Source organism: Chiloscyllium plagiosum, chromosome 1, assembly GCF_004010195.1.
Source record: "Chiloscyllium plagiosum isolate BGI_BamShark_2017 chromosome 1, ASM401019v2, whole genome shotgun sequence".
NCBI classification, from domain to species: domain Eukaryota; kingdom Metazoa; phylum Chordata; class Chondrichthyes; order Orectolobiformes; family Hemiscylliidae; genus Chiloscyllium; species Chiloscyllium plagiosum.
The window spans coordinates 145017547-145040236 of record NC_057710.1 but is presented as its reverse complement, the minus strand read 5'-3'; the positions used below and the strand labels follow the sequence as shown (position 1 = coordinate 145040236).

At 41.4% G+C, this 22690-nt stretch overlaps 1 protein-coding gene across 3 annotated transcripts in view; it reads left to right on the top strand.

Moving 5' to 3' along the window:
* The window catches only part of fstl5 (follistatin-like 5), a 534185-nt gene that overhangs the window by 298643 nt on the left and 212852 nt on the right, over nucleotides 1-22690 (top strand). For all 3 annotated transcript variants that reach the window (XM_043698761.1, XM_043698740.1, XM_043698750.1), the window contains exon 6: nucleotides 10732-10852. In XM_043698761.1, the coding sequence (XP_043554696.1) occupies nucleotides 10732-10852 (121 nt within the window). The remainder of the gene's footprint in view (nucleotides 1-10731; nucleotides 10853-22690) is intronic.

Below are 22690 nucleotides of genomic sequence, written 5' to 3'. Positions count from 1 at the left end.
TAATATATTCCCCTGTTTCTGTCTTCAAGGGCCCAATTTTAGCCTTAACCATTTTTTTTGCCTTTCCATTACCTAAAAAAGCTTTTACTATCCTCCTTTATATTATTGGCCAGTTTACCTTTGTACCTCATTTTTTCTCTGCATATTTCCTTCTTAGTAATCTTCTGTTGTTCTTTAAAAGCTTCCCAGTCCTCCGTTTTCCCACTTATCATTGCTATGTTATAATTTTTCTCTTTTAACTTTATATGTTTCTTAACTTCCCTCGTCAGCCACTGCTACCCCTGCCTCCCCCTAGAATCTTTCTTCCTTTTTGGAATGAACTGATCCTGCAACTTCTGCATTATACACAGAAATATCTGCCATTGTTCCTCCACTGTCATCCCTGCTAAGGTATTGCACCATTGAACTTTGGCCAGCTCCTCCCTCATAACTCCATAGTTCCCTTTATTCAACAGAAATATTGTTGCCTGCCTTTATTGGGTATAGGGGTTTATGGAATGAGCGGCCAGAGGGAGTGGTGGAGGCTCATACAATTGCACATTGAAAAACCATCTGGTTCATGAATAGGAGGGTTTACAGGGATATGGGCCAAATACTGGAAAATGGGACTAGATTCATTTAGGATGTCTGGTCGGCAGGAACAGGTTGGACCGAAGAGTCTGTTTCCGTGCTGTACAGCTCTATGACTCTCTGACTCTGTGGCTACCTCTAGCAGTTCATTCCATACACATATCACTCTTGGCATGAAAACTTGTCCCTAAGGTCCCTTTTAAATGTTTCCCCACTCACCTTAAATCCATGCCCTCTAGTTTTTGGACTTGCTTGCCTTGGGGAAAAAACATCTTGACTATTCCACCCTATCCCTGCACCTCATGATTTTACAAACCTCCAACAGGTCACCACACAGCCTGCGACACTCTAGGGAAAATAGCTCCAGCCTATTAACCCTATAGCTAAACCCTCCAATCCTGGCAACATCCTTGTAAATCTTTTCTGAATCCGTTCAAATTGAACAACATCTTTCCTACTGTAGGGAGAGCAGAATTGAATTAGCTCAGCTTATGTATTTTGAGGGGATTTGTCTGGTCCATTAACAAGTTGAAGGACAGGTTAGGATCTGTGACTCAATTAAGCACTTTGACAGAGTATAAGGGACAAGTGCAGATGCAAACTTATTCTGGATGGTCTAATATGGTGAGCATTATGGAGGTGCGGGTGCAAGATGTACAGGATTGGAAACTATATATACCAAGTTTTTTAAGATTTTCAGGAAATTTTGTGACCTCTTCTGTCAGGCAGACGATACAGAATCTTGAACAGATGCACCAACAAGTTCAAGAATAGCTTGTTCCCTGACGTTATTAGACTGACGTTGACCTTGTTAATGTTGATCTTACCTAGGGCACCTCCTATGCAGTGTAACCTGTGTGCCTCACTCTGTCTAAGCACCCTACGCTCTCTGTGTCCTTGCTTACTATGATCTGCCTGTACTGCTCGCAAACAAAAGCTTTTCACTGTACTTAGGTACAGCCATAACTCTGTGCTCTTCCACATGAGTCCTTAAGACTTCAGGAAGTGATCTGTTTTAACTCCTCCGGAATAATTGCAACATTTAAAAGGCATTTGGATGGGTATATGAATAGGAAAGGTTTGGAGGGATATAGGCCAAGTAGTGGCAAATGGACTACATTAGATTAGGATATCTGGTCGATATGGATGAGTTGGATTGAAGGGTCTGTTTCTGTACTGTACATCTCTTTGACTCTATGATTGTAATGGTCTCTGTAACATTATCATATATCTGATCTATTTTCAATGCTTTTATTCACTTATCAACGTTACTTTGTTTGAACCTTTCAAACTCTATGCATGTCTGACGAGGTTCCCTCCTGAGATTCCTAAATCGTCGTCCATGGGCTTCTGGCACTAGTTCCTCTGCACTTAAAATGGCTTTTTCACCTCTTCACACTTCCCAAGAAACCTCCTCAGATAGTGATGCAAATACCTCACTAGCTCTGTCTACTAACTTCCTTTGGATCAACAGTACCCACAAAGCAAATAAATCAAAAAATGGTTGAGGCAAGAGTAACCTTAAAGATTTACATGATCACTTCAGTGATAGAGGAGGATATCATGAGAGAGAAGCAGACAGGAGAAATAATCTATGCGTACTTATTGTATTGTTTTGTATTGACATAGTGTACAGGCTGTCTGTGAAACAGCTTTGAAATGGAAATTGCGTCAGTGCAAGGATTCAACAATGTGTTGCAAAGGCTGTGCCTTTTCTTAATGAAGAATTTAAACATTCATATGGATTTGGTCAAGCATGTGAGTATCGGTGAAAAGGATTGCAGATTTCATCGGTATTTTTTGACAGTAGTTTTCACAAAAATAGGCAAAATGTTATGGAGCTGAAGTACAAATAAGGTTGACCACTCACTCTGAAGAGTTGTTCAGCTTGTCAGAAGTTAATCCTACCTGAGCAGATGGTGGGACTTGTTGCAGTTTGTTGGAGACAGCAATTATAATGGCTGCAGTAGGCAGCAGTTATTGAGGATGATGGCCTGCCATCAAAAGCTACTGGTCTAATCAAACAATCAGCAGTTCAGCAGTCTGATTGGCATTTGCTAAGGCTGCATCTGCAAGATTAGGCCCACAAGACTATAAGATGTAGAAGCAGAAGTAGACCATTCAGCCTTTTTAGTGTGCTACACCATTTAATGAAATCGTAGCTGATCTGATTTGGAGATGCCGGTGTTGGACTGGGGTGTACAAAGTTAAAAATCACACAACACCGGGTTATAGTCCAACAGGTTTAATTGGAAGCACACTAGCTTTCGGAGCGCCGCTCCTTCAGCAGGTGGTAGTGGAGGACACAATTGCAAGACACAGAATTTATCGCCACAACACCGGGTTATAGTCCAACAGGTTTAATTGGAAGCACACTAGCTTTCGGAGCGCCACTCCTTCATCAGGTGATAGTGGAGGACACAATTGCAAGACACAGAATTTATCGCAAAAGTTTACAGTGTGATGTAACTGAAATTATACATTGAAAAATACCTTGATTGTTGAGTCTTTCATCTGTTAGAATGACCATGATAGTTTCACTTCTTTCGCATGTAAATCACAGAACTTTTTTTAAAAGTTACATTCTCAGGTTAACTGTAACAATTGGCGTCAACCAGATAATTTATTGAAGGTGTTAGTCCCCTGTGTGCTGCTTTCTGTGCCACAATGTTTCGACTGATTCTAATCTAAAAAATGAGTTAACAGAGGCTTACATGGATTCATGAAGTTTTTGTGCAAAGTTTTAGATTAGAATCAGTCTAATCCCGAAGAGTTGGAAACTTCAGTGAATGACTCCAAGCTGCTACCTTCTCTGAAATCACTCTGGATGTTCTTTCCTCCTGGACTGGATAAATATATATAAGAATCCATGTTAGAATTTACCTTTTTGCCAAAGGGTATGATTGTGGGATGTTACTATATTGGAGCAGTTAATTATTAATAGGTAATATATCAATTATTTGGCGATGGTTAGCACTGCTGCCTTACAGCACCAGGGACCCGGGTTCGATTCCAGCCTCGGGCGACTGTCTGTGTGGACACTCTCCCCGTGTCTGCATGGGTTTCCTCCCACAATCCAAAGATGTGCAGGTTAGGTGAGTTGGCAATGCTAAATTGCCCGCAGTGTTCCGGGATGTGTAAGTTAGATGCATTAGTCAGTAGTAAATATGTGGTAGGGGAATGGGCCTACATGGGTTACTCTTCAGAGGGTCAGTGTGGACTTGTTGGGCCAAAGGCCTGTTTCCACACAGTAGGGATTCTTGCTCTAAATTGCTCCTTCTCTTGTTTGTATTTTAACTATAGTGTTTAAATAAATTGTATTTTGCTTAATGTCAAGTAGTTTGACCAGTTGCATCACTTCTAGATTATGAACTTCACATCTACCTTTAAAATAACAAAAAGTTAGGATCGAGACTACCTTCTTAAAACATTTTGAGGGGGTCTGATCTAGTCCATAATAACAGCAGGGAAGTCTTAATGCAATTTACAAAGTGCAGGTGAGAGCACATCAGGAGTACTGTGAGCAGTTTTGTACCCTTATTTATGGAAAGGCAGTTCAGAGAAAGTTAAAAAATATGGTTGTCTTACGAGCAAAGACTAAACAGGTTGGGATTCTATTCAATGGAGTTTAGAAGAATGAGAGGAGATCAATCTCACTGAAACATTTAGGATTCCTAATGGGCTTGATCGGATAAATGCTGAGAGGGTGTTTCTACTCATGGATTAGGGAGCATCATCTCAGAACAAAGTTAAAACTGAGGTGAGAAGGAATTTCTTCATTCAGAAGACTTCAGAAGACATCTTTGGAACTCATTGCCTCAGAGACCTGTGGGAAAAGAGTGTATTTAAGGCTGAGGTAGATAAATCCTTTACCAATCAGTGATAATGGGGAAATTGCAGGAAATTGGATATGAGGAATTTCAGATCATCCATGATCCTATTGAGTGGTGGAGCAGGCTTGAGGGGCTGAATGGTCTAATCCTGTTCCTTTTGATATGTTCTTATTAGAATCTAACATTTTTCCATTAGCAGACTTTAAGCACACTGGCCTTCTCTCCAGTTAAAATGTAGTAAACTAATTTTGGCTGTCTCAGTAAAAAGCCATTTATCAGGTTTTCCTGAATGAACAAGTTGATCATTTGCTAACTTAAGAAAAATAATCCAACTTGGGAAGAGGCCGTACTGGACCTGGTGTTTGGAGATGAGCCGAGCCAGATGGTTGAAGTTTCAGAAGGGGATTACTTTGGGCATAGTGATCACAATTCCGTAAGTTTTAGAATACTCAAGGACAAAGACAAGAGTGTTAAATTGGGGGAAGGTCAACTATATCAAAACTTGGCAGGAGCTGGGGAATGGAGATTGGGAGTGGCTGTTTAAGGGTAAATCCACATTTAATATTTGAGAGACTTTTAAAGATAGGTTGATTAGAGTTCAAGAGAGATATGTTCCTGTGAAAATGAGGGATAGAAATGGCAAGATTAAGGAATCATGGTTGACAAGTGAAATTGTGAGACTAGCTAAGAGGAAAAAGGAAGCATACATAACATCTAGGCGACGGAAGACAGATGAAGCTTTGGAAGAATATCAGGAACTTAGGACCAATCTGAAACAAGGAAATAAGAGGGCTCAAAGGGGTCATGAGATATCTTTAGCAAACAGGGTTAAGAGACTAGCTAAGAGGAAAAAGGAAGCATACATAACATCTAGGCGACGGAAGACAGATGAAGCTTTGGAAGAATATCAGGAATTTAGGACCAATCTGAAACAAGGAATTAAGAGGGCTCAAAGGGGTCATGAGATATCTTTAGCAAACAGGGTTAAGGAAAATCCCAAAGCCTTTTATTCATATATAAGGGACAAGAGGGTAAATAGAGAAAGAGTTGTCCCACTCAAGGACAAAGTTATGTATGGAGTCAGAGAAAATGGGTTAAATTCTTAATGAGTACTTTGCATTGGTATTCACCGAGACAAGAGTGAGATGAGAGATGTTGATGTTAGGGATAGATGTTTGATTACTCTAGGTCAAGTTGGTGTAAGGAGGGAGGAAGTGTTGGGTATTCTAAAAGGTATTAAGGTGGACAAGTCCCCAGGTCCAGATGGGATCTATCCCAAGTTACTGAGCGAAGCGAGAGAGGAAATAGCTGGGGTGTTAACCGATATCTTTGCAGTATCCTTGAACATGGGTGAAGTCCCAGAGAACTGGAAAATTGATAATGTTGTTGCTTGGTTTAAGAAGGGTAGGAGGGATAATCCAGGTAATTATAGACTGGTGAGCCTGATGTTAGTGGTAGGAAGCTGCTGGAGGGATAGGATCTATTCCCATTTGGAATAAAATGGGCTGATCAGTGATAGGCAACATGGTTTTATGCAGGGAAGGTGATGTCTTACAAACCTGATAGAATTCTTTAAGGAAGTGACAAATTTGATTGATGAGTGAAGGGCTGTAGATGTCATATACATGGGCTTTCGTAAGGGATTTGATTAGGTTCCCTATGGTAGGTTGATGGAGAAGGTGAAGTTGCATAAGGTCGAGTGTTCTAGCTAGATGGATTGAGAACTGGCTGGGCAACAGGAGACAGTACTAGTGGAAAGGAGGTTCTCAAAATGGAGATCTGTGACCACTGGTGTTCCACAGGGATCCGTGCTGGGACCACTATTGTTTGTAATATACATAAATGATCTGAAGGAAGGTAAAGGTGGTCTGATTAGTGAGTTTGCAGATGACACTAAGATTGATGGAGTAGCAGATACTAAAGGGGACTGTCAGAGATTACAGCAGAATAAAAATAGATTGGAGGGTTGGATAGAGAAATGGCAGATGGAGTTCAATCCAGGCAAATGTGAGGTGATGTATTTTGGAAGATCCAATTCAAGAATGAACTATACAGTAAATGGAAAAGTCCTGGGGAAAATTGATGTACAGAGAGATCTGGATATTCCAGTCCATTGTTCCCTGAAGATCGCAATGCAGGGCAATAGAGTGGTCAAGAAGGCATACGGCATGCTTTCCTTCATCAGGACGGATATTGAGCACAAGAGTTGGCAGGTCATGTTATAGTTGCATAAGACTATGGTTTGACCACATTTGGAACACTGCGTACAGCTCTGGTTGCCACATCACCCAAAGGATGTGGATGCTACAGAAAGGATGCAGAGGAGGTTCACCAGGATATTGCCTGGTATGGAGGGCGCTAGGTATGCAGTGAGGTTGAGTAGATTCGGACTATTTTCATGAGAAAGATGGAAGTTGGGGGGGGGGGTTCCTGATTCAGGTCTGCAAAATCATGAGAGGTATAGACATGTTGAATAACAAGAAGTTTTTTTCCCAGAGTGGGGCACTCAATTACTAGGGGTCACGAGTTCAAAGTGAGAGGGGAAAAATTTAGAGGAGATATGCGTGGGAAGTTCTTTATACAGAGGGTGGTGGGGGGCTGGAGTGAGTTGCCAGTGGAGATGGTAGGAGCGGGAATAATAGCGTCATTTAAGGTGTATCTGGACAGATACATGAATGGACAGGGAGCAGAGGGATACAGACCCTTAGAAAATAGGCGAAAGGTTTAGATAGAGGATCTGGATCGGTGCAGGCTTGGAGGGCCGACTGGCCTGATCCTGTGCTGTCATTCTCTTTGTTCTGAGATTGAGCATTGAGTATACGGACCATGTGAGATTATATGGATGCACATACAGGTTCAAACCAAAAGGAATTTGAAACAACATTCAGTTCAGTCTTTTGGGGTGTTTGAACCTTTTTAGTTCTCAGTCTTCTGATGATCCTTTTTAATCCACATCATCACCCTGATTTTTTTTTCTGTTTGTTCGGCAGAGTGTCAGCTTTGCTGCCACCACCTTTCAGTTCTGCATCTTTTATATCATCCTTTTCTCTACCAAAGGCAGCTTCTTGAAATAAAACATTTATTAATGTACCTCTGTGAGTTAGTTTCTCCAAGCTGGTAAATTGTAGGCAATATTTTCTGTTCCAGCATGAGAACATTCTCGTCAAGGTGTAAAAATAACATGAGATGAGGATCGTTCCAAGCCTTCTCAGAAAGAGATGAGAGCTGGCTACAATGTTGTGCCGAACCTGATGCCAAATGAAACTAAACCTTTCCTTAGTCCATATCCCTCCACTTCTTGCATATTTATGTGCTTATCTAAAACGCCCTTATCGTATCCACCTCCAGCATCAGCCCTGGCAGCATGTTCCAGATTCCTACTATACCCTGTGCAAAAAACTTGCACCTTACCTCTCCTTTGAACTTTCCCTCTCTAACCTTAAATGTATGCCCCTAGTATTAAACATCTCACCTCTGGGAAAACAGTTCTGACCGTCAACCCTACCCATGCATCTCATAATTTTATAGACTTCTATCAAGTCTTCCATTAGCCTTCACTGCTCAAGAGAAAATAACCCAAGTTTTTCTAGCCTCTCCTTATAGCTCACACCCTCTAATCCAGGCAGTGTCCTGGCAAACCTCTTCTGAACCCATTCCAAAGTCTCCACATACTTCCTGTAATGTAGCGACCAGAACTGAACACAATATACTTTGTGTGGCCTAATTAAAGTCTTATAAAGCTGCATCATGACATCCTAACTCTTGTACTCATTTCCCCAACCAATAGAGGCAAGCATGCCATATGTCTCCTTTACCAGCTTGTCTACTTGCGTGGCCACTTTCAGGGAGCTATGAACTTGAACCTCAAGATCCTTTACATAATACTATTTAGAGTCCTGCCATTAACTGTGTACTTTTTATAGAATCATATAGTCATAGAGATGGAAACAGACCCTTCGGCCCAACTCGTCCATGTTGACCAGATATCCCAACCCAATCTAGTCCCACCTGCCAGCACCCAGCCCATATCTCTCCAAACCCTTCCTATTCATATACCCATCCAGATGCCTTTTAAATGTTGCAATTGTACCAGCCTCCACCACTTCCTCTGGCAGCGCATTCCATGTACATACCACCCTTTGCGTGAAAAAGTTGCCTCCTTAACATTTGATTTCCCAAAGTGCAATGCTTCATACATGCCCAGATTAAACTACATCTGCCATTTCTCCGCTCATATCTATGACTGATCTAAACAAACATGCAAGAGGGAAGGGTCAAAATTATCCAGAAGGAAGTAGCAGTCTTAATTATGGAATGTATTTTGTAAGATGTCATTTTATGAAGTTGTCCATGTTCAAAAAGAGGGTGCAGTACAAACTGTTCCTTGGAGGTGGTGAGGATGGCAAGTAATTGGAAAGATTGGCCCTGGAAAGATACTTACTACTTTAACAATTAAAGTCAACTTGCCACAGGCCACAGGCACAATAAATGGTTGCGATCTGCTGTCGATGTTTGAGGGTCACAATATTTGTCCCGTTGTGGGACTAATCGAGAGAAAAGAGCGGGGGAAAGGGGTTGCTGCTGAAAACCACTCTCTGCTTTGCTTCCAATCCCACTGATATCCTTGCTCATATTGATATCCTTTGACCCATGTTTCCCACCATCCGAGACCTGAAAAAAATCAGCCATACCACTTGCTGTCGGATTCACTGAAGACTGGGCCTCCACCAACAATCTGTTGGCTGACAGCCTCTGACAAGGTTGGACTTCAATGTCAAGGCTTGAAATTTTCTGAGAGGAACATCAATCAGCTTTTAACAGGCTGATTGGTGCTCAATTTGGCAAGCTTTCTTGTTGATGGGCACAATTAATCCATCCACTACAGGACACAGCCCTCCCCCACCGTCACTCCTCGGCTGTAAAATAGAAAATCTTGACCAAAGTTTTAAACAATGTGACAAGGTTATATATTAAAACAGTGGTTTAGTAACTTAATAGTAAATACAAATCAGAAATAAATCATTATATTTTATTATATTACAAATATATATATTATATTAAAATATAATATTAAAGCATTATATTATACTTGTCCTTGCACTTATCAAGGATAAAATTGGACAGATTTCATTTCAGAAAAATCATGTAATGAGGGGGGGATAATATTCATGTGATAAAATCTGATGGTGACAGCAAATTTTCAAAAAGGTGTATGTGTTTGGATGAAAAATGTATGTACAATGAGAGGACTACAGTCAAAAGTGCTGTGCCTGCACACTGTGTTTTAACTCTTATATCTAGCAAAAGAACTGTGAGTTGATTCTTGATAACAAAACAATAATATTTATTTATTTAGCACAATTAATACTATAAACCAACAGCTAACACTACAAATGCTACCTTTTGCTTTAACGTAACTCTGGAAGACCACCATGCTCCATATGGTGCTGTCCTGTGGTCTTCTCCTGATGACCTCTGGGATGCCTTCTCTTCTCAGTGGTTGGTCTCAAGTTACCACTCTCGAGTTACAGCACTGAATGTGGTGTTGGAGCAATTCTCAGACTCCAAAGTCTTTGCTCAACCACACTGATCAATCGGACCCAACAAGGTGTTAACATGTTGATGGCAGGGTGCTGGGTGCACGTTTCCTCCTCCAAATAAGGGTGCGTTGTGTCCTATGTCTGGTGCACACCTCTATGTTTCTTATTGCCCTTAGGATGACATTCCATTGACTCAATTCAAACCCATATTCAGGTATGTATTGTCGGGTCTGCAGCTATGAGGTTTGTTGCAAACTGTCTGTGGGTAGCTGCAACCTGTCTGGATTCTGCAGCACATTGACTAGCACAGTCACTTTGGTCAAAGCTGGTCTTCATTTCCCAGCATGCTTTAGTCATTGTCCGTTCTTCATCAAATCCATCATAAACGTTATCAATTTGAGCAGGCCACAAAAGTAATTAGATTTGATGTATAGTAGAACTAATTTAAAAACACGGATGCTATGGCTAGACCCAAAGGTAAATGACTATCTGTTAGGAAATCATACCGTCAGCTGTACAGAAAGTTGGGAAAGCTGACGAGCAAGTTGACATTTACAATGTTGACACTACTACAAATGATGTCCTGTCAGTATTTTCAATCTCCCGTCCACTTTTTCCAGAAATTACATCAGCTACTTCACGATATTACAGTAGATTTTGAATTCTGTTGCCTTTTTAAACAAAGCTTGATTCTTCTGGTATTGTAATTATGCATTTCAGAGAAATACAGTAATCAGCTTGAATCTTTACTAATTGATGATGACTGATAAAAACTTTTATTTTAACAGGTAATTAAACAGGATAGACTTGGAAAGGATCTCTCTCAGTGCTCATTATTTGATCTACTGAAATATGATGATTATAATAGCGACAAACACCTAACACAGGAGGAGTTCTACAGAGCATTTCGTAAGTCTAAAATCATCAGTTTACATTATATGGTCAGAAGAGTGAAACTGAAAGCTAATTACTCGGGATGAATTAATACGTTTATAATGCAAATATTAGCAAGCTTCCAGCCCTTCAATGGCTGTAATTCACAATTAAAGATGCACTCTCTCTTAAACGTAAGTATCTCATATTACGATTAAAGATTTGAAGAGTTTTTAAAGGCTCAAAAACAATTTTGAAAGCAATCTAAAGGGGGAAAATGATGAGTGAGAACATAACAGAAAATTCTGAGTGGAAATCTGAAGAGTGTGTTGTCTGGAATGGTGCTTTCCTCCACCACCAGCACCAACTGCTCCCCCCAACTGCAAATCATTAAAACACACAGCTGGCCATTCACTGATACCAGGACAGTGTCAGATCATATGAAATAAGCAAAGGAGTAGGCCATTCATTCATCCAACATTTACTGATATAATGACCGATCATCCACATAAGCACTGCTTTCTTGCGCTATCCTCTGACCATGATGTTTTTAATATGTAGAAAATAAGTCTCTAAAATATTCCACGCCTGAGCTTCCACAACCCTGTTGGAAACAAACTTTGGAAAATATGAAATATATCCTCAGTCAGAAAGGAAGCACAGAGACAGGTAAATGAACATGGTGGTACTGATAAGCTGAAGTGTTGTTTATTTCAACACAAGGAGCCTCTCCCCATTCAGAGAACTTGTTTGTTCTTCTGAAAACAGAATCAATGAATCTTTTGTACCCACCTGAGAGGCTGGGTAGAATTTTGAATTAACATTTCACCTGAAAGCCAACATCTCCGACAGCACCCTTCGCACTGCACTGTCAGCAAGAATGTTTGGGCTGGGACTTGAACCAACAACTTTCTAACTCAGAGGCTGTCGTGCTACAGAAGTGAAAACGAGCTATTGATTCACTGTATTAATTTTACATCATGACAGAGTCAGAATCTACTTCAATCACACCTACCCAAGTACTTCAGAGTTCGAAATGTTTGTGACAATGAACCCTGGACATTACGCAATGGGATCACATTTCAGGGGTGGCCCCCTTATTTAAGGAAATATATTATTTCCTTGGAGGCAGATCAGGAAGGTTCACACAGATTATCCCCTCTATGGAGGGAATATCACATGAGCAAAGGATAAACAGATTAGAATTCTACTCATTGGGGTGATGATCTCATTGAAACATAGAGGATTCTTAAATGGCTTGACAAGATAAATGATGAGTAGATGATTCCCCTCACGGGGAAGCCGAGGGCCACAGGGCATAGGCTCAGACTAAAGGGCACTAATTTAAAAATGAAATGAGGAGAAGTTTCTTCTCTCAGTGGGTTATAAGTCTTTGGAACTCCTTGTCATAGAGAGCCGAAGGGGGAAATGTTTTATGCCCATTTAAGGCTGCCGTGGACGAATTCTTGATCAGTAGGGGAATCGAGGGTTATGGGTAATGGGCAGGAAAGTGGTTGTTAAAAATGGCAGATCACCAATGATCCTACCAAATGGCAGAGAAGACTCAAGGGGCGGAATGTCTTTCTCCTGTTCCTACTTCTTATGGTCTACTGGATGATTTGATGGGTCTGCAATAAATGGCCCTGAGTACCGTGAAATGTCCAAGTCTAATCCTGTAAGAGGATGCATCCACATTTCCTACTCCTAAATTACTGGGGAAGAACTGAGAGGATTCCTTGCACACGCTGCACACTGACCACTCTATTGTAACAGTCACATTTGTAACTGAAATTAGGAAAACTATTCAACCCAGGGGAGCAAAAGTAAGTTAACTGAATGGGAGAATCTTTCTTGTGTGTAAATGCCCAAAGATTTACAGAATATTATCTGTAGTATTACAAAAGCCACAGACTTTTCAATCTGAAGTAACAATTAAAAGTTGCTTTTCATCACTTGTAGACATGACCTTATGACAGAAAATAACACTTTTGAGGCAATGGACAAAGGGGTTCAAAAGTCATAAAATCAGGTTCAAACTAATAAATAGCAATGCATATACAAAGAACATGAAGATGTAATGTCTAGTATAAATATTGATATAATGGAACAGGGAACGTAATTTCAAACTGATGACTAAGTGGTTCAGAGGAGATCTGAGGAAAATGTTTGCACCAGGGATGGTAGATACAGAGGAACCTCGATTATCCAAATATCAATTATCCAAATTTGGGATTACCTGAAGACTATCCAATAGAAACATTACATCAAAGAGCCGTTTCAACACTGATCGTGTCTTTTGTCTACAATGATTAAAAATTAACTCGGCTTATTGAAATGCTGCTGAGAACAGTCCTGGGCATCGATGGGAGCCCAGGCACCATCTCCAAATGACTGACCCCCCCGCACTCACTCTCTCTCTCCCTTTCCCTACCCACACTCTCCCTGGAATTCTACATAGGTGTGTACCCTAACCCTCCCCCCTTCCCGAAATAATCTCTCCAACATTGTTCTGTACAGGGCAAAGGTGGAACCTGTCAAAAAGTTGCAGGAAAAATTTATATATGTGTGTGTGTGTGTGTGTGTGTGTGTGTCTGTGTGTTTGTGTTTGAGACTCACCCCCCAAAGGCATCAGCAGTCTTACTGTTGGTTTCCAGTCCAGCTGGCCGTGGGTGGGGTTGAGGGCATATAGGGTTGAGGGATGGTGGCAGGAGCGCGTGGGGTGTTTGGGGGGGACAGACTGTGGGCAGGGTTGGGGGAGAATGGGGACGGATGAAGGGTGGGGGCAGATGGGTGGGGCCGTGGTCTCACGCGCAGTGTGTTGCTGCCTAGTCTCCTGAACGGGGAGTGGGACTTACCAAGTGCTCACTGTGTCAATCCCATTGAATTAATGTTGGGGTGGGGGGGCGGGGGGGGAAGGGGGGGGAAGACTTCAGCAATGCTTCAGGTCCCTAGGTCCCTTACACACAAGTGTGTCCGCTCAGAAACAAACCCTGAGACAGAGAGAGTGAGCAAGGCAGGCAGAGCGAGGAGAAAGGAAACCTCCGAAAACTCCCAGTCCCAGAGGAGAGACATTGAATCAATTATCCGAACGAAATAGTATCTGCCCATCTTGTTCAGATAATTGAGGTTCCCCTGTATATGGAATGTGCTGCATGAAAGGATGGTGGAAGCAAATACTCTCGCAAAAAGTTTGTACTATAATAACGAGTACAGATAGAGTTAATGGTAGTTGTCTTTACCCTAGGTTGGGGAATTTCAAGACTAGGGGACACATTTTTAAGGTGAGAGAAGAGAGTCAGCTATGGACCAGGTGCAGGTAGATGGGATTAGTGTAGTTTGGTGTTTCTCAGTTAGCATAGCATGATGGATTGAATGGCCTGTTTCAATGCTGCATGACCCTAAGGTTGTATGTTTTAAAATATGCTAATTCAGCTGTCTCACATAATCCAGAGAATGTTTTGAAAATAGTAGAAACTAACACAAACTCATGATGATTGATGATATCACAGTTTGACTTCTTTTGACACATAGAGAAACTAATGTCATTAAAAGCAATGTTTCTGTGTGTTTGATCAGATAAGTTCTGTCTTTAATTTATCAATTGATAACTTGCAAGAATTTAGTCATTTGAAGGACTCTGATTGTTTAATTTTGGAATTATGTAATGAGAGGGACCAGAAAATTACTGCGATATGATCTTAAAGCTCAAGAGCATCAATGATTGAAGGAATAACTGAATTACTGTTGTGAAGTTAGGATGATTACTTGTGGATTGGGATGCAGGAAGTTAGAATTTGGTGTTTGTAAAATGCTGGGGGGAAGGCATTGTGTGGTCCGTTTCAAAAGATCAGGTGCATTGTCTGTGAACAGCTTGAGAGTTTGCAAGTGCAAAGAGCACCCGAATTGAAACTTGTATCAGAAGGCTGCGCAGTTAGCAGATCAAGCCACAGTTTGTATCATGACAATAAGTCTTTGAATTTAGCTAATCAATTTTAACTTAGATACCAAACACCTGTTAAATTAGGGCACATGGTAATGGGGGGCAACGAGATCTAAGTGTTTTTGTACATCAGTCAATGAAAGCAAGCATGCAGGTACAGCAGGTAGTGAAGAAAGCTAATGGCATGCTGGCCTTCATAACAAGAGGAATTGAGTATAGGAGCAAAGAGGTCCTTCTGTAGTTGTACTGGGCCCTGGTGAGACAGCACCTAGAGTATAGTGTGCAGTTTTGGTCTCCAAATTTTAGGAAGGACATTCTGGCTATTGAGGAAGTGCAGCGTAGGTTCACGAGATCAATTCCCGGAATGGCGAGACTATCATATGTTGAAAGATTGGAGCGACTAGGCTTGTATACACTTGAGCTTAGAAGGCTGAGAGGGGATCTGATTGAGACGTATAAGATTATTAACGGATTGGAGACTCTGAAGGCAGGAAGCATGTTTCCGCTGATGGGTGAGTCTAGAATCAGAGGACACAGTTTAAAAATAAGGGGTAGGCCATTTAGAACAGAGTTGAGAGTGGTGGGTGTATGGAATGCTCTGCCCCAGAAGGCTGTGGAGGCCAAGTCTCTGGATACTTTCAAGAAAGAGTTGGATAGAGCTCTTAAGGATAGTGGAATCAAGGGTTAAGGGGATAAGGCAGGAACAGGATACTGATTGTGGTTGATCAGCCATGATCATAATGAATGGCTACTCCTGCACCTATTGTCTATTGTCTATAAGTTTAAATCTGATGATTTTGACAACATAGGATCAGTTGTATTGTAGAAATGTTGATACATCATCCAGAGTATAGCAGAAGGGGGCAGTTAGATAAAGCCGCAGTGCTAACTGCCGTCTGCAAGAGCCTCTATGTCTTAGAGAAAGCGCCATCTAAATAAAAATGGTACCAACGGCACAACCGGTTAATATTCCTGACAGAAGGATTAACACAGAAAGCATTCCTGACAAAAGAATTGAAGAAGGTATTCCTAACCAAAGAATCAACGGAGAAGGCACAGAACATTCTGGAAGACACATAGTCTGGTTGTAATTTCGAGAGACTAAATTCTATTTTCCTAATGTAAGTGGGACTTGTGTTTATTAAAACAGCACACCATTAGGATCTTGCTTTATTTAGGAATAGTTAGTAGTTCGAAATGATTTATTCTGTTTGGCAATAGTTTAGTTAATTTGTTCACTGCTAGAGTTAGATAAATAAATTGTTACTTGTTGATTTTAAAGTGAGTGTCAAGGGTTTAATTTATTTAAGGAGAAAGTGAGGTCTGCAGATGCTGGAGATCAGAGCTGAAAATGTGTTGCTGGAACAGCGCAGCAGGTCAGGCAGCATCCAGGGAACAGGAGAATCGACGTTTCTGGCATAAGCCCTTCTTCAGGAATGAAGAAGGGCTTATGCCCGAAACGTCAATTTCCCCTGTTCCCTGGATGCTGCCTGACCTGCTGCGCTGTTCCAGCAACACATTTTCAGCTTTAATTTATTTAACCCCTAGAAGTTACTGAAAAGCAGGTTACACCATTTTCCATACTCTTTTTACAGATCATAAGATGAGATGCTCCTCTTGGGGTATTTTGGTTTTAGTTCTCAGAGGGTGGTCAACCTCCACTATATAGCAAAGAGGTTTAAAACAGATATACAATATCAAGAGCTCTCTAATGTCATTTTTGAACAAATAATTAAAATCCTCATGGGGCAACAGTAGCTTAAGATAGATTTTGATAAGATAGCATGAAGCTGTCAACAAAACATCCCACCCATCTTGGAAAGGAATATATTAAAATATTGTAATTTGGAACTTTAGTCAGGCAATTTGTTTAGTTGCTAAAATAATATGAGTAACAGGATGTTATCTGTTTATTGTACAAGTTTGTCTAACTCCTTTTGACGAACAGATGTGTTGTTGATGGATGCGTTGCCAATCATATTTAAGTTGGACGTTGAGTGTTGTCTCATTATTCCTCATAATTCTCATGTTTGACCAATGGAGTAACTTGTCATGGAAGGTTATGTCTGACACCATTCCATGTAGATGCAGGAAGTTCTGAGTTCTCTTCTCTCACTATTAACCTGTGAAATGAATACACTAACCCATTCAATAAAAGAAGTTATAATGAGTACTTAAAATTAAACCCATTGTTTTACTGGTGTGAAATTTTGATCACCTACAAATCACTTGGCACTAGAGGTCCTCCATACCTTGTCTCGTTTTATCTTCACCTACAGCCTTGGGATTGCAGTGCTTTGCTTCAATTATCACATGAAAGTGCAAAAACGCACACAATTTTCGGCACACATCTGCTGATAGGGTCATTGCCTAGGCATTTCCAAATGCTGTCCAACGCAGATGTTCAAATCTCTCTTGACATGTTTTTCTGCATTTCCACAAGTGAAAAACTAATTCTATAACAAAGATTTATAAACACATAACTGATAAATATGTTTGAACCCATCAATAATTTGTAAGTGGACAGATGAGCAGTGGACAGTTAATCTGTTCTGTGATAACATTGACGATGTGATCCTTAATTTCAATTTGAAAAACATGCAGGAAATTTTTGAATAAATAAGCAGCAATTTTTACTTGTCAAATACCTTCTGATGATCCTTGTTGCGTATGAAGTTGACGAGTCCCAAAGTATCGATTTTCCTACTGCTCGGGTGCTGCCTGACGTGCTGTGCTTTTCCAGCACCACACTCTTGAGTCTAAACTCCCGTCAACATAGAATTACATCGAATTGTACAGGACAGAAACAGGCAAATCAGCCAATATACCTCTGTTGTTATTGATGCTCTGTATGAGCCTTCATTCAATATGAATAAAAGGAATCACTTTTAAAATGAATTTACTATGTAGTAAAGACAATCACTTACATCATTTGCTACATTAGAGCTGTAGAGTAAGGAAACAGACTCTTCCATCCAACTCATCAATGCTGACCAGATATCAGAACTTAATCAAGTCCTTTCTGCCAGCTTTTGACCCATATCCCTCTAAATCCTTCCTAATCATGTATCCATCCAGGTGCCATTTAGCTGTTGTATTTGTACTAACCACCACCACTCCTTCTTGCAGCTCGTTCCATACATGGACCCTTCACATGAAAGAGTTACTCCTTAGATCCCTTTTAAATCTGTCACCTCTCACCTTCAACCAATGTCCTTTCATTTTGGACTCCCCTGCCCTGGGGAAAAGACCTTGGCTGTTCGCCCTATCCTTGCCCCTCATGAATGTATTAACCTCTATAACGTCACCCTCAGCCTCTGAAACTTCAAGGAAAATAACTCCAGCGCCTTCAGCATCTCCCTATAGCTCACATCCTCCAAACCAGCTGACTCCAAGCTAGCTGGCCACAGTCCGTGTAGTGTGTTCGAGTTAAATAAAGGGTGAATTGATGATGTGATACTGGCCTTTGTGCAGGCATTTCAATAACTCTCGGTCTTTGTCCATGCGCAACCTGCATTTTCCTCACCAAAACCCATTTTTGCAAGGTTCATAAGAGTTCAACCTTGAACCAGAGGAAAACAAAAAAACAACTTGAACACTTAGTATCTGAGGCCTCATGAAATGTAATTTGGTCTCAAATCCAATTAGAAAATGATTGCAGGTGTTCAAAAAAGTAAAACACTTTTTAAATCTTTTCAAGCGATGTAGTAAGCACAAAGCTATCTAGTCAAGATTAGAGTGGTGCTGGAAAAGCACAGCAGGTCAGGCAGCATCTGAGGAGCTGGAAAATCGACATTTCGGTCAGCAGCCCATCATAGTTTCCTGATGAAGGGCTCCTGCCCGAAACGTAGATTTTCCTGCTTCTCGGATGCTGCCTGACCTGCTGTGCTTTTCCAGCGCCACTCTAATCTTGACTCTGATCTCCAGCATCGGCAGTACCCACTTTCACAAAGCTATCTATTGTCTGTTTCCTTTAATTGTTGCCCTACTCTCTCCAACTACCCTTTTGCCCAACCTCTGCACATGGGATAGTCAAGAGCCCACCCAAAATTGAGTTACCGCAAAGCCACTGCAAAATGCACGTAAAGCATTGCATATGAATCATTATGGTCAAGAATGGCTAAGACCAAGAAAAGTAAGGAGTAGATTATCTAAGTCTTGCAGAAGCACCCAAATGCTGATTGACTGAATGACTTTTAAATTGGTAAGTAGTGGCTTGTCTGGTCAATCTTGTTTCTTTTCTTTCCTTTTCCTCCCTTTTGTGTCTCTTTCTTCATCTTTCTACCTCCCCTCCACGGGTGGCATTCATGATATCCGGGGTAAAAGCCAGTGTGGACTCAAACTCTCGGCCACAGTGTCGACTCAAACTCCCGGTCTTGCTGTGCACTCGACTCCCAGCCTCAGCGTCGACCACAGAGGACGCTGCTGAGAAATGGCTGAGGAGGAGTCGGTTCAGTAAGCAGCAATAGCCCAGAGGTGAATAAAGGGGAAGCGAACTATAGCGGAGTGGCCATTTTGAGAAGGGCTGCTTTGCGGTTGAAGTGCCGCTGGAGGTTTAAATGTGGCCTTTGGTGAATACTGGGCTTCGGTGAGGAGGGTGATGAGCAACTTGGTATGGGTAAGGTAAGATTATGGTATATGTCTTACTGTAAAGGGACAGAGATGGCAGTTAAGGGCAGCGTTGCACTCCTGCTCGTTGTGGGAGATCGGGGAATAGTCTAATGTCCCAGATGACTGTATCTACAGAAAGTGGGACCGGCTGCAGCGCCTCACAGAATACATTGTTTGGTTGGAAAGACGCACTGAGGAGTATACAGGTGGCAAAAAGTGTGATAGCCACTACTTACAGTGATGTGGTCACACCACTGGTTCAGTAGGGTAGATGGGTGACCTCCAGGAGAGGCTGGCAGGCAGTGCAAGAGTCTCCTGGGGCTATTCCCATCTCCAACAGGTATACAGGTTTGGATAATGTTGGGGGAACAGCCTATCAGGGGAGTACAACAGCAGCAGCCAGATCACTGGCACAGACAGGTTCTGCCATAGACCAGGGTCAGGCAAAGTTCAAGCAAATATTAATAGTACGGGGTTTGTTAGTTAAGGGCACAGACAGGTGTTTCCATGGCCATAAGCGAGACTCCAGGCTGGTGTGTTGCTTCCCTTGTGCAGGGTCAAGGATGTCTCTGAACGGTTGCATGAAATTCTTGTGGAGGTGGGTGAACAGCCAGAGGTCATTGTACATACTGGTATATATTGACTGGAAAAGGGATGAGGTCCTGAAGTGTGATTATAGTGAGTGGGGCAGACGGTTAAAATACAGGACTTCAAGGATAGTAATTGCTGGATTATTTCCGTGCCACATGTTAGTGAGACTAGGAATGGGGGTATTTGGCAGATGAATGCACAGCTTGGGAGCTGGTGCAGGCGGCCGGGGTTCATATTCTTGGATCATTGAGATCTCTTCTGAGGCAGAGGTGACCTTTTACAAGAGGGACTGATTGCAGCTGAACTGGAGGAATACCGATATCCTGGTGGGGAGATTTGGAAGCCACCTGAGTGTTTAAACTAGTCTGGCAGTGAGGCAGTATCCAAAGCAGTAGGGATACAGAAGAGAAGGTCAAAGACTGTACAGAGGTTAACGAGAGCAAGTTAAGTAGTAAAGGCAGTGCTAGTAATCCCAGGACTGGACAGGGCTGACAACAGCAGGGCAGGGAGCAAGGGAAGTCTGAGTTAAACTGCATTTATTTCATTATAAGAGGCCTGATAGGTAAGGCAAATGAACTCATACCCAGCATGTCCAGATACATCCTGTACACAAAAAACACTGGCCAATATTACTCACAAAAATAATGAAGACAGAAATATGGCTGAGGGAGGGACAGGACTGGCAGCTCAATATTCCGGGGTACAGATGCTATAGGAAGGATAGAAGGGGAGGCAAGAGAGAAGGGGGAGCTGTGTTTTTGAATAGGGAGAACATCACGACAGAACAAAGTTAAAAATCACACACCAGGTTATAGTCCAACAGGTTTAATTGGAAGCACTAGCTTTCGGAGCACTGCTCCTTCATCAGGTGGTTGTGGAGTACACAATTATAAGACACAGAGTTTATAACAAAAGTTTACAATGTGATGTAACTGAAATTATACATTGAAAAATACCTTGATAGTTTGTTAAGTGTCTCATCTGTTAGAATGACCATGTTAGTTTCACTTCTTTCATATGTAAATCACAAAAGTTTTTTTAAAAGTTTCATTCTCAGGTTAACTAACAATTGGTGTCAGCCAGATAATATGTTGAAGGTGTTAGAGATGGAAATGTGTTGCTGGAGAAGCGCAGCAGGTCAGGCAGCATCTAGGGAACAGGAGAATCGACGTTTCGGGCATTAGCCCTTCTTCAGGCTAATGCCCGAAACGTCGATTCTCCTGTTCCCTAGATGCTGCCTGACCTGCTGCGCTTCTCCAGCAACACATTTCCATCTCTGAAACTCCAGCATCTGCAGACCTCATTTTCTCTGTTGAAGGTGTTAGCCTCCTGTGTTCTGTTGTCTCTGCCACAATGTTTAGACTGATTCTAATCTAAAAAATGAATTAACAGAGTCTTACATGGATCCATGCAGTGTTTGAGCAAAGTACAATGTAACTCTGCAAGTACTTGGACTATAAGCTGGCGTTGTGTGATTTTTAACTTTGTACATCCCAGTCCAACACCAGCATCTCCAAATCATCATAACAGTACTGAGATAAGAAATTTTTGAGGGTTCATTCACTGAGTCTATATGGGTAGAACTGAGAAATAAAAAGGGGGCGATTACTTTGGAGATATTGTACTGTCGGCCATCCGTAGTGAGTGGGAGATTGAGGAGCAAATATGTAAACAGATTGCAGATAGCTGCAAGAATACAAGGGTTGTAATAGTAGGGGATCTTAACTTTCCTAACATTGACTGGGGCTGCTGTAGTGTTAAGGGCTTTAATGAAGAGAAAGGTGTTAAGTGTGTTCAGGAAACATTTCTCATGTAGTATGTCAATGGCCCTGCTAGAAAAGGGACAAAACTTGACCTCCTCTAGAGAAACAAGGCAAGGCAAGCGATGGAAGTGTTAGTGGTAGAGCAGTTTGGGACTAGTGACCATGATTCCATTCGTTTTAAAATATTTATGAAAAAGGATGGGTCTGGTCCACAAGTTAAAGATCGAAATTGGGGAAAGCAAGTTTTGGTCTTAGAAGGGAACTTTTAAAAGTTGATTGGGGCAGTGGGGGGTTGGGGGGGAGGGGATGTTGTTTGGAGGCAAATTGGTAAGTGGAAGGCTTTCAGAAGTGAGTTAATGCTAGAGTGAAGAGTAAAGCTGGCAGGAGTAGGGAACCCTGGATGATGAAATTTATTGAGACCTTGGTCTTGAAAGGAAGGTGTATGACACATATAGGCAGCAGGGATCAAGTGAATTCCTTGATGAATATAGAGGGTGTTGGAATACACTTAAGAGAGATGTCAGGAGGGCTAAAAGGAACACAAGATGGCTTTGGCAGATAAGGTAAAGGAAAATCCGAAGAGATTATATCAGTAGATAAAGGGTGAAAGAATATCTAGCGAGAGAATGTGGCCTCTTAAAGATTAATAAGACTATCTCTTAAGAGATAGATGAGATCCTCAATGAATATTTCTCATCAGTATCTACCATTGAGAAAAATACAGAAATGAGAGAATTTGGGGAAATAAATAGTGATATTTTGAAAAGTGGGAAGGATTGTTATTCTGTACTCTTGTTTCTCTATTTTTCTAATTTATTGCTGAACATTTTATTTCTTTATTTTTCTAAATCGTTCCCCTAAAATTCATATTTAAGAATCTGTACCTAGGTCTCTTGTTGCCTAAGATGGTACCGTAAGTGGTGACTTTTAAACTTTTCAGTGTACTCATGTGAATACATATGACAATAA